Consider the following 12417-nt stretch of genomic DNA (forward strand, 5'->3'; position numbering starts at 1 on the left):
TTGTGTTTATTATCATCAAAAAAAGGGGAGTTTGTTCAAACAAGTTTGGTTCTACATCTACAATTCTTAAGTTTTGATGATAACAAAGTATAGAGAAAAAAGTTGTATTCACAGTGAAAATTCAAAATTCAATTGCACACAGTAGGAGTTTATCCAAATTAACCATACTATACAACAAAGTTTCTACACCAAACTTATCAACTTAATAATGAGAAATGAAGATGTTACTATTTTCAACTAGATTCAAACTCATCCAATCTTTTCATATGCTGCTATCATAGAAATTCACTTGTCCCAAAATAACTACATGAACCACTAAATCCTTACAGCCAAAAATCCTTAAAACAGCACGACTTTCAAATCATATATGATATATAGACAGAAGATAGGTGAATTTTTATAGGAGATTTCTCCAAAAACTATTAAGTTGTCGATTATTGATAAAGTGAGATACAAATTACAAAGTACCAAACCAAACCTCAAAATTCAAAAGCAAAAGTAACAAACAAGACAGCAGAACACATTATTACATTGAAAGCTACTCACTTGTATTAAGAAGACAACAACAAGGCTATAAAGGACAGTGATGATTGTATTATATCATCAGTTGTAATTTGGATTGGCCAAAAGGTAACCTTCAATGGCTTTGAAAAGAGCATCACCTTTAGCCTTGCCTTCTTCAACTTCCTTTTCAATGGGCTTAGCATCTTCTTTGGTGTGATATTTAACAATCGTCTTCCCAACTGATCCTCCATTTGGACCTTCAACCAATTTGGCCTCAAATGATATCTTCTCAACTATGTCTGATATACCAAATCCTCCAACTATACTGTAATTATATTTAAACTTGGCATCATCAATACCTTCAATTTTGTGCAACACATACAAGGTTTGTCCTCCTTCAACAAAAGTGATCTTCTTGACGGTGCCAGGACCACCATTTCCTTCAACGATTTCAACAGTTTTGATGGAATCAACAACCTTAGGAACAATGACATCAGCATCATGCACCACAGCTTTGAATAACTTAGCAGGTGCAACGGTAGAAGTGGTATCATTCTCATATGTGAAAATACCCATAATGCTTATTGATTTGGTAATATGAAAATGAAGTTGTAAAGTAGAGAGATGTTTGAGAAGAAGATAGTATGTATAGTATTAGTGTGTATGTTGGTTTGTGTGACTTATCAGCATAGTAAGCTCTCTATTTATAAGCACTCTGCCTTCTTTGCCTACTCAATTTATTCCCCTGGCTGTTGGCGTGAATTTGTTGACTCACCGTCACAATTTGTGGCCCATTGTTTTTATTTTTCTATTATTATATACACACGACACACTTTTATTTCATGCTTCTAGATAATAATCAATTTCAACATTTGTGTTCTGTTTGTTTGCCTCCAATATTGTGAATTAAATGACATTCATAAATAAATAAACAATAACCAGGAGAAAGATGCTAAATTATTTTATGCCCTTCGAAACTCCTTTATCATTATTCTTTTTCATTCCTTTTGTTGCGAAAAATATTTGAGATGAATCTAATTAAAATCCCTTGCGGGAGACTAGTACTAGAAATGCAAGTTATACAACAAGTATCCAAGTACTCGAAGAAAAAAGGGACATATGTCTAACTAGTCTTTTTCCGTCTGAATGGAAATGAATTAGATTCAATCGTATTATTATGTTTTGAGAGGGAGAAGAGTACTCAAAATGCAAGATATACTAGAAATGCAAGTTATACAACACCCAAGTATTCGAAGAAAAGAGAGACATATGTCTAACTAGTCCTTTTTCGTCCGAATGGGAATGAATTAGATTCAATCGTATTATTATGTTTTGAGAGGGAGATGAGTACTCAAAATGCAATATATGTTGGAAATTACTAATACTTAATAATATTTAATCACCATGGGTGTGTTCCAAAATGACAAGAAAAATATCTATGTGAAGATTGTATTTTGAATATGAAAATAGGCAACACTTCGTGAAGTGTTGCAATAGGCAATTTGTAATTTGAATCAGAAATAGGCAACACTTCGTGAAGTGTTGCAGAATGAAAACATGCAACTCTTGATAAAGGTTGCAATAGGCCAAGCATTGTAACTTTTGGAAAAATGAATTGTTTCACGAAGGGTCGCTACCTTATGAAACAATACTAAAGTGGCCTATAAAAACCTCATTCTGGATTCAGAAAAAATAACAAAATTGTATATCTAACAAGCCTATCATATTCACTAAAATTCCAGACAATCTTCGCTACATCCGAGTTTTCGTCGGTCTTACGCAAACTCGATAAAAGGCTGAATTATCCTGGGTATTCCTGCGTTCCAACTCTAAGACATATTGAGAGTGCTTGAAATACTTATAAGGAAAGTGATTTCGTTCACGATTCTAGCCTCGATTCCATTCGGTTTAAATTAATTTTCTAACAATATATACAACAGATATTCGAATATCGGGGAAAAGAGGAGTATACGCCTAACTAGTCTTTTTTGTCCCTTTTTATTAAGAAAAAGATTTGGAAATGTTTTTTATTAAGCGATAAAAGAACTTGGTGTTGGCCATAGGGGAAAGAAAAGATTGAGAAAATTACACTTGCAATGATAGTAACCATAGGGGAAAGAAAAGATTGAGAAATTTCTTTTCCAGTACTAAGAATCAAGAAATTGAAACGTCTATATGATAACAAGAAGAAGAATCAAGGACATACACCAAAGGAAACTGAAGTAAATGAATTGAGAAAAGGGAAAGAAAATTAGAACAAGAACGAGAAAATGCAGCGGAAAAATTGTTCAAGGTGGATACCAGATTAACTCTCATACCATGTTAGAAAACATGACATCCATAAAAGGTGGAAGGTAAAAGCTTCAAACTCATTGTATTGATCAAGATAAAATATTACAAATGAGTATAAAGTTATTGTGAGATATTGGATCGAACTCTAGTATGGTCGAAGGGTAGCTTCTTGGTTCGACAGGATTAAGCATGAAGTCGAAGGTTGTTCACACGCTTGTGTCGAAGATGCTAGGGTTGTTAGCATGTTAAATTAGGTTTTAGTGTTTAAACCCTAATTTGTTAAGTTAGCTTGTTTATTAAGTTGGCTTGTATAATGGGCCTTGTGGAAAAAGCCCATTAATTAGTATGTTAGGTTTTATTATAAATAGCATACTAGTCTCTCATCATTGCTAAGCTGTAAATCCTAATTTAGGGTGAGAGAGGTTATTTGTTATTCTTGTAAACTTGTAATCTTGTTTTAAGAGAAAGTAAAAGAATAGCAGTTATAACCAATTATTGTGTTCCTCTTCTTCCTTGTCCTTTATTCTTGTTTTATACTTTGTTCTTGGCATTGAATTCACAACAAATTGGTGCGGTGAGCATGGAGAAGATGCCTTCAACAAAGTATGAGATTGAAAATTTCACCGGAGTGAATGATTTCGGTCTGTGGCGCTTGAAGATGAAAGCCCTACTGGTTCAGCAGGGTTGCTTGGAAGCGTTGAAGGGAGAGGCAGCCATGAATGCAGAATTGACGGCAGCGGAGAAGACGAATATGATCGAGAAAGCACACAGCGCAATTTTGTTGAGCCTTGGTGATAAGGTTCTCCGGCAGGTATCAAAGGAGACGACGGCATCAGAGTTATGGGTGAAACTTGAAAGTTTGTATATGACCAAATCGCTGGTAAATCGACTCTACCTGAAGCAAGCTTTGTATTCATTCAAGATGATTGAAGATAAAGTGTTGGCTGAGCAGTTGGATATGTTCAACAAGCTGATTCTTGATCTTGAAAATATTGATGTGAAGATCGATGATGAAGATCAAGCGCTGTTACTATTGTGTTCTTTGCCTCGATCACATGCTCACTTCAAAGAAACTCTCTTGTATGGAAGGGAGTCCCTGACCTTTGAAGAAGTTCAATCAGCCCTGTATTCTAAGGACTTGAACTAACGAAAGGGGCATAAACCTTCGACTGTTGGCGAAGGTTTGGCCGTTAAAGGAAAACTCTTACGAAAGGATGGTAAGTTTGACAAGAAGAAGGGCAAAAGCCAGTCGAAGTCTTACAGTGGCGAAGCATTTGGAATTTGATGCTATCATTGTAAGAAGGAGGGTCACACAAGAAATGTGTGCCCTGAACGCCTGAAATATCATGGAGGTAAGGATAATGGCAATGCAGCCATTGTTCAAGATGATTTCGAATCATCTGATGTTCTTGTGGTTTCAAGCAGTGACTCTAAGAAGGAGTGGATTATAGATTCAGGTTGCACTTGGCACATGACTCCAAACAAAGACTTGTTCGAGGAATTATGTGATCAAGATGGTGGATCAGTATTGCTGGGAAACAACAAGGGTTGCAAGATTGCAGGTGTTGGATCTGTGAGATTCAAGCTCCATGATGAGTCAATAAGGTTGTTGACTGAAGTCAGGTATGTTCCTGACTTGAAGAGAAATCTGCTTTCTCTTGGTGAATTCGACAAGAAAGGATATGTTTTCCAAGGAGAGAAAAGTATCCTAAGAGTCATGAAGGGTTCGAAGGAAGTCTTGCGAGGCGTGAAGAAATAAGGCTTGTATACCCTTGAGGCTGAAGTTGTAAGTGGTTCGACAAATGTTGCATCCACGAAACCTTTGTCGAAGACAGAAATCTGGCACATGAGATTGGGCCATGTCAGTGAAAGGGGTCTGGTCGAATTAGGGAAACAAAATCTGCTTGGTGGAGACAAAGTCGGAAAGTTGAAGTTTTGTGAATCCTGTGTACTTGGAGAATCTTGCAGAGTGAAGTTCAACAAAGGCAAACAAAGAACACATGGATCCCTCGACTACATCCATGCTAATCTTTGGGGGCCTGCAAGGTGTCCATCACATTCAGGAGCAAGGTATTTTCTATCCCTAGTTGATGATTATTCCAGGAAGTTATGGGTATTCATCCAGAAGACTAAGGATAAAACTTTTGAGAATTTCAAAAGTTGGAAGACTCTTGTAGAAAATCAGACTGGCAGAAAGGTCAAGAGGTTGAGAACCGACAATGGCCTTGAATTTTTCAATGAGGCATTCGACAGTTTTTGTGCTGCCTCTGGTATTGCAAGACACAGAACTACTGTAGGTACTCCACAGCAAAATGGTTTGGCTGAAAGGTTTAATCGAACTATTTTGGAGAGAGTGAGATGCATGTTGACTAGTGCGGGGTTAAAGAAGGTGCTCTGGGCTGAGGCTGTTTCGACAGCAACATATCTGATAAACAGATGTCCTTCGACAACGTTAGATATGAAGACACCTGAAGAAGTTTGGTCGGGACATCCACCAGATCTTGACAAACTGAGAATATTTGGCTGCGTAGCCTATGCTCACATTAGGCAAGACAAGGTCGAACCTAGAGCTCTGAAATGCATGTTCATGGGATACCCTGAAGGAGTCAAAGCTTATAGGCTATGGTGCCTAGAGCCAGGTCACAGGAGGTGTATCACCAGTCGAGATGTAGTTTTCAATGAAGCTGAAATGGCTTTTAAGAAAACTGATGATGTTGGTCAAAATACAGAAACATCTGACGAAGAGTTGGAACAGGTAAAGATTCATGTTGAGGTGGAGCATGTTGATGCTGAATTGCATATCCCTGATGAAGTCGAAGAAGAAGCAGAAGATGCTGAGAAAGTTGAGGAAACTGACGATGACTACCTATTGTCGAGAGATAGGTCGAGAAGAGTCATAAAGGAACCTCAGAGGCTTGGGTATGCAGATCTTATAGCTTATGCCTTAATCTCTGCAAGTGAGGTTCTAGACGAAGAACCTAGAGACTACAAGGAATTTATGAGAAGTCGAAATAAGACTGAATGGCTGAAGGCCATGGATGATGAGATGAAATCTCTTCATGATAATCCTACTTGGGAACTGATCAAGAAACCTGCTGGGGCAAGGTTAGTCAGCTGTAAATGGATTTTCAAAGTTAAGGAAGGAATTGAAGGAGTGACGTCGAAAAGATACAAGGCAAGGTTAGTTGCAAGGAGTTTCACTCAGAAAGAAGGTGTCGACTTCAATGATGTGTTTTCTCCTGTTGTGAAGCATAGGTCCATTCGAATGTTACTTGCCATGGTGGCACAGTTCGATCTTGAACTGGAACAGATGGATGTGAAGACTGCGTTCTTGTATGGTGATCTAGATGAAACGATCCTGATGAGGCAACCTGAAGGGTATGTCGAAAAGGGGAAGGAAGATTACGTGTGCAAGTTAAAGAGATCTTTGTATGGGCTGAAACAATCTCCTCGACAGTGGAATAGGAGATTCGACAAGTTCATGGCACGCATAAGTTTCATTAGAAGTCAGTTCGACCACTGCGTTTACTTTAGATTTTGACCTGGTAATTCATTTGTTATTTTGTTGCTTTATGTGGATGATATTCTCATAGCAAGCAACAATGTTGAAGATGTGACGAGGGTGAAGACTGAACTCAATAAGGAGTTCGATATGAAGGATCTGGGAGCTGCTTCCAGAATTCTTGGAATTGACATTCGAAGAGATAGAAAGAAGTCGAAGTTATGCTTATCTCAAGAGGCATATCTACGGAAGATTCTCGAAAAGTTTGGTATGTCGAATTCGAAGCCAGTTGTGACTCCAACAAACCCTCAATTCAAGCTGAGTATTGATCAGTGTCCCAGTACTGATGTCGAAAGAGCCTATATGAATAGCATCCCATATGCTAATATAGTCGGTTCTTTGATGTATGTTATGGTCTGTACTAGACCCGACATAGCATACGCAGTAAGTCTTGTAAGCTGGTACATGGCGAATCCTGGAAAGGCTCACTGGCAAGCATTGAAGTGGATTTTAAGGTACATAAATGGGTCTCTGAATAGAGTCCTAATTTATGGTGGAGCCTTGGGTGAAGATAGTAAAGCAGTAATAGAAGGATATGTCGACTCTGATTATGCAGGTTGTATGGATTCCAGAAAATCTATTTCTGGATATGTTTTTACTATGTTTGGCATTGCAATTAGTTGGAAAGCAACACTTTAGAAGGTTGTTGCCCTATCAACCACTGAAGCGGAGTATATTGCCTTAACTGAAGCTATGAAAGAAGCATTGTGGCTTGAAGGTTTTGCGAAGGAGCTGAAACTTCAAGGTCGAGGTATCACTGTTAAATGTGATAGTCAAAGTGCAATACACCTGTCGAAGAACTCATCCTATCATGAGCGAACTAAGCACATTGATGTGAGGCTGCATTTCGTCAGAGGATTAATCGAGCGTGGAGAAGTCCAAGTGCTGAAGGTTTCGACTGAAGACAATGCTGCTGATATGATCACCAAGACATTGCCGAGTTGCAAGTTTTTCCACTGTATACAGTTGATAAAGCTGCATGAAGAAAGCTAGTTTGTTCCCTTTATGTTGTAGAGTTAGATCCAAGGTGGAGATTTGTGAGATATTGGATCGAACTCTAGTATGGTCGAAGGGTAGCTTCTTGGTTCGACAGGATTAAGTATGAAGTCGAAGGTTGTTCACACGCTTGTGTCGAAGATGCTCGGGTTGTTAGCATGTTAAATTAGGTTTTAGTGTTTAAACCCTAATTTGTTAAGTTAGCTTGTTTATTAAGTTGGCTTGTGTAATGGGCCTTGTGGAAAAAGCCCATTAGTTAGTATGTTAGGTTTTATTATAAATAGCATACTAGTCTCTCATCATTGCTAAGCTGCAAATCCTAATTTAGGGTGAGAGAGGTTATTTGTTATTCTTGTAAACTTGTAATCTTGTTTTAAGAGAAAGTAAAAGAATAGCAGTTATAACCAATTATTGTGTTCCTCTTCTTCCTTGTCATTTATTCTTCCTTGTTTTATACTTTGTTCTTGGCATTGAATTCACAACAGTTATTACATTTGACTATAGGCTGGCTATTTGTAGTTATTAACAGACTAGTAACTAACTATGAAACATGGACACCGCAACACGACATGGACACAGAATCTCTGACACCGATATGTCAAAAATGTAGGACACCGACAATGTTATATATCTCATAGTATTTAAGATTCATTTATTTATCTAATATCAAAAAGAGTAAAAATATTATAATCAAAATTAATGTCTTTGATTCTTCATTGATATGCTTTAATACATGTTTAACCCTTTTAATCAAGTCTGAGATTTGTCTAGAAAATCTATAAAGTGTGAGGAAAAGAAAAACAGAATTTTGTAAAGAAATTTTTTTTAAATTATCGGACACGTATTGTATGAATGTCATATGAGCATCGATACTGATTAAAAATGTGTTGAAACAGAGGAAAAAAATTTAAAAACAATTGTCTGAGTTTTCAAACACTTATTTGATTTTTACACGTGTGGTTCGGGTATCATATAAATTTCGGACACCGCGACACATCTATTCGAAAGGTGTTTGTGCTTCATAGTTTACAAATACTCACTCATAACTATTTCCTATATCTCTAATAATATCATATGAGGATTCTTAAGAAAGAGACAAGTTGGAATGAAATCCACAAGAGACCTCAAAATCCTACATCTTGGTTTAACGATACTTCAGAAAGAAAAAAAACATTCATTTTAAATTGTAGAAGAAAGCCTAGTTGGTGGGCATACTGAGAAAAAAAGAGAAGGAAGGAAGACATCATCTTATCCCCTTCATGAATCATATCGACACCTTAACACTTATGGGCCTTATGCAGTTAAGCACAACCATTCCCTCAATCATATTTTCTAGAAAAAATTATAAGGGCAGTAACAAAGCTAGCTATATGAGATGATTATAAACTTTTCAAAGTTACTTAATTCAATAGTAAATATATTATATGGGATATGCTTTCATTATGCATTAAGCTTTTGATTATTGATAGATGAAATAATACAAAGATACCAAACCTCAAAGTTCAGAAGCAAAAAGAACAGACACTTTATTAGTACATTAAAAGATAACTTGTATTAAGTAGACAGCAACAAAGCTAGAAAAGGACAGTAATGATAGTCTCAGTTGTAATTAGGATTTGCCAAAACGTAACCTTCAATGGCTTTGAAAAGAGCATCACTCTTAGCCTTACCTTGCTCAACTTCCTTTTCGATGGGCTTAGCATCTCCTTTGGTATGATATTTGACAGTCATCTTCCCAATAGATCCTCCATTTGGACCTTCAACCAATTTGGCCTCAAATGATATCTTCTCAACTATGTCTGATATACCAAATCCTCCAACTATACTGTAATTATATTTAAACTTTGCATCATCAATAGCTTCAATTTTGTGCAACACATACAAGGTTTGTCCTCCGTCAACGAAAGTGATCTTCTTGACGGTTCCAGGGCCACCATTTCCTTCAACGATTTCAACAGTCTTGATAGAATCAACAACCTTAGGAACGATGACATCAGCATCATGAACCACAGCTTTGAATAACTTAGGAGGTGCCACGGTAGAAGTGGTATCATTCTCATATGTGAAAACACCCATAATGCTTATTGATATGAAGTTGTAAAGAAGAGTTTGAGAAGAAGAAGAAGATAGTAAGTAAGTATGTATGTATGTTGGTGTGTATGATGAGCATAGGAAAGGTTTGTATTTATAGGCACTCAGCCTTGTATGCCGACCTGAATTTATCCCGCTGCTCCATGTGTGAATTTGTTGAAAAAGTTGTCAGACTTTTATGATAGGAGCATTCCAATTCAAAGAAGTTCGACGGATCAAATTCAACAATAGTATACTGTTTGTTTACATCCAATCTCGTGAGTTAAATGATGAACTACAAACAAATATAATAAACAGGAGAAACATACCAATGCGGTGGCGTTCAATGTGGACTGATTTATTTTACCCCTTTCAAAAAACAAAACTATTTATTTATATTTAAAATTAAACTTCAATATAATAAAATTTATATACAAATAGAATTTATTTATTTTGTATAAGTTTATTATATTGAAGTGGTACTAAAGATCGAGAAGAAGAAAAATTAAACTTTAAATTTTAAAATTAAATATGTTTATTTTATAGAGGATGAAATATGTTTTATTTATGGATTAATATTATAAATCTTTAATTTTTGTATTTATTATACGAGCCTTGCTATTTTGACACTAGAAAAACATACACCGTATCTTACACCCTATGAATTGCAGCATGATTATGTATTTGTTTGCATGAGAAATAAATAAAATATAATTATTATACATGATAAACATACAAAACCGTAGACAACTACGGTGTAGTTGTCAACATTTAGTGTATGATTAGCCTTTCTCTTATTATATATGATTGGTTCAGAATTAGAAATGAGCGGTAATGTTATTCAGTTAAGGTCTTTGGGACAATTTTATACTCTTGACATCCATTAAAAGTCTTTTTCAATCTTTGATAGGGGTGGTAATGTTTAAGAAATCTTCAATGTCCAAGATAAACAGTTTTCATTTCCTTCTCCAACTGATGGTAATGTTTAACCTGAAAATTTGGTAAAAAAATGTTAGTCTTCCAAAAACAAAAGTTTTTGGTTACACACAAAATCGATTAGATTGATCCTAAGGTATGTGTTTTTTATTTTAAACTCTATTATTGAAAATGAAGAACATTTCGACTATGTTCATGTTCTTATTAAAATGTTTGTTTTGATCTAAGTAATTCTTTATAGCAATATTGTAAACTTGTTAAGAAAACAAAGTAAAGGCAATTAAAAGTAAATTGCAAGTATGTGAAATTCCGGAAATGACAAGTTATATAAACTCTAAAAAAAATTTTAAAAAAAAAGTGTTTACACATACATTCTCAGAAGACTCTTTTCTCAATACGCAGATACTTTGAGTTTTAAGTGAGATTTGTACAAAGTGGATGAACACACTTTAGTTTAACGCTAAGACTCACACACACACACACACACACACATATATATATATATATATATATATATATATATATATATATATATATATATATATATATATACACACACACACACACACACACACTAAATCGAACATAACCGCTTTCAAAGGACTTTCGCTTAGAACATGCCACATTTTGCTCGGTGTGATTTCCTTTCGCCCTGAAGCTCCACGCGTCTTCTAATAAAACGGATAAGGATGAAAGGCAGTTACGTCTTCTTTCAAACTCAACTTCCCTGTCGAACACTTCTCTTCTTTGTCGAGCCAACTACAAAACTTAGTAAATATTTCTAAGTCCGTGTCCAACACTTCCTTCTATAAGGAATGACTTCGACAGGCTTTCAGCAAGCTGTTAGATGGAGATTTCGACATTTAGTTAAATTGAATTTGAGAAAATCATGTTGTACAAGAAGGTATGAGATATGGCTTCATAAGGCCATTTATGAGTTTTTAGTTTGACGCGTCGAAGTGGAGTCTAGAATCCAAAGGATAAGAAATATTGCAAAATATTTGGAAGAGCGCTTCGACAGTCACGTTGGATAATTTCAAAGTTTCGAGTGGGAAAAGTTTAAAATTCAAACTAATTTGTCTTCGCTAGAAGGACGCGTGGAAGCATTAGGATTTACGCATTTGAAAACGTCGAACATGGCGTAATTCTATAGCAAGACCGTTAGGGTTGAATTAGTTTAAATAGGAGTTTTAGATGTTAGGATTCAGGGGGTATTCATATTTTGTACAAAAATCACTTAAATACTTGAAGTACTAGAGCGAGAGAAAAGAGTTTGCTGATAATGTATATGTAAGAACATGAGTTATTTTGCGTTTCTCAAATACAAGTTACTTTAAATACTTTCATATTCTTTTTCATTTCGAGTCAGATCTTTACATTTCTGTCAAACCTTTCTATTGTTATCCTTTATATTCCTAAAATATTTAAATCCATTTCCTTTTAGTTCTAATTAGAATTCATAGTCGAACTTTAGCATCTTTAGATAATCATAACCATAGAAAAATCTTATTACCATTCATAAGTCAAAAATGATATTTAACTATGATTCAGATTGTAAAAGCACCGAGACACATGTCCTGGAATCAATCTACTCGATCCTGTAAGTTACAAAAACGTAGAGTTTGAAAGACTAGCAGTTATTTGTCAGAAATCACTAGTAAACAAATTGGCACGCCCGGTGGGACCGTGTCAAAGTGTCTAATCACACGTAGTTGATTTTATTTTTCTTCAAATTTGGGTCTCTATTGTTTTTTTTGTGAATTTGTCTTTGCCATTATTGTATAAACCTTAGGAGTGGTAAGACAACCAACAACAACCAACAACAACCAACCAATACCCAAAAGAATGTATACCAGAAAGATGGTTAATACTACCAATGATGGAGGGGGACAAAATCCTCCACAAGGATTAGACACAGTCGTTAAGAGTTCGACGAATGCATCAACTACAATCGCTGGTTCACAGGCCATGCCCACGTCCACATGATCTATGCCCACGTCCACAGGGTCCATACCCGCAAGCAATTCGACAACCATGCCTATCTTTGTAAGTACGAC

The 12417-nt window shown here is 35.9% G+C and overlaps 2 protein-coding genes across 2 annotated transcripts; both read right to left on the reverse strand.

The window, feature by feature from the left end:
- Window positions 1–407: 407 nt before the first annotated feature.
- LOC131602705 (ABA-responsive protein ABR18-like) lies at window positions 408–1173 on the reverse strand. Its single transcript, XM_058874880.1, has one exon. It carries the CDS (start codon window positions 1078–1080, stop codon window positions 604–606), a length of 477 nt encoding a protein of 158 aa, XP_058730863.1. The 5' UTR covers window positions 1081–1173; the 3' UTR covers window positions 408–603.
- Window positions 1174–8789: 7616 nt separating this feature from the next.
- On the reverse strand, window positions 8790–9522 carry LOC131602717 (ABA-responsive protein ABR18-like). Its single transcript, XM_058874892.1, has one exon. It carries the CDS (start codon window positions 9428–9430, stop codon window positions 8954–8956), a length of 477 nt encoding a protein of 158 aa, XP_058730875.1. The 5' UTR covers window positions 9431–9522; the 3' UTR covers window positions 8790–8953.
- Window positions 9523–12417: the final 2895 nt, after the last annotated feature.

This window comes from Vicia villosa, linkage group LG1 (genome assembly GCF_029867415.1).
Source record: "Vicia villosa cultivar HV-30 ecotype Madison, WI linkage group LG1, Vvil1.0, whole genome shotgun sequence".
NCBI classification, from domain to species: Eukaryota; Viridiplantae; Streptophyta; class Magnoliopsida; order Fabales; family Fabaceae; genus Vicia; species Vicia villosa.

Excerpts from the sequence above, each read along its gene's own strand:
- LOC131602705 (XM_058874880.1), bottom strand. The coding sequence starts at position 1,080 with ATGGGTATTTTCACATATGAGAATGATACCACTTCTACCGTTGCACCT.
- LOC131602717 (XM_058874892.1), bottom strand. The coding sequence starts at position 9,430 with ATGGGTGTTTTCACATATGAGAATGATACCACTTCTACCGTGGCACCT.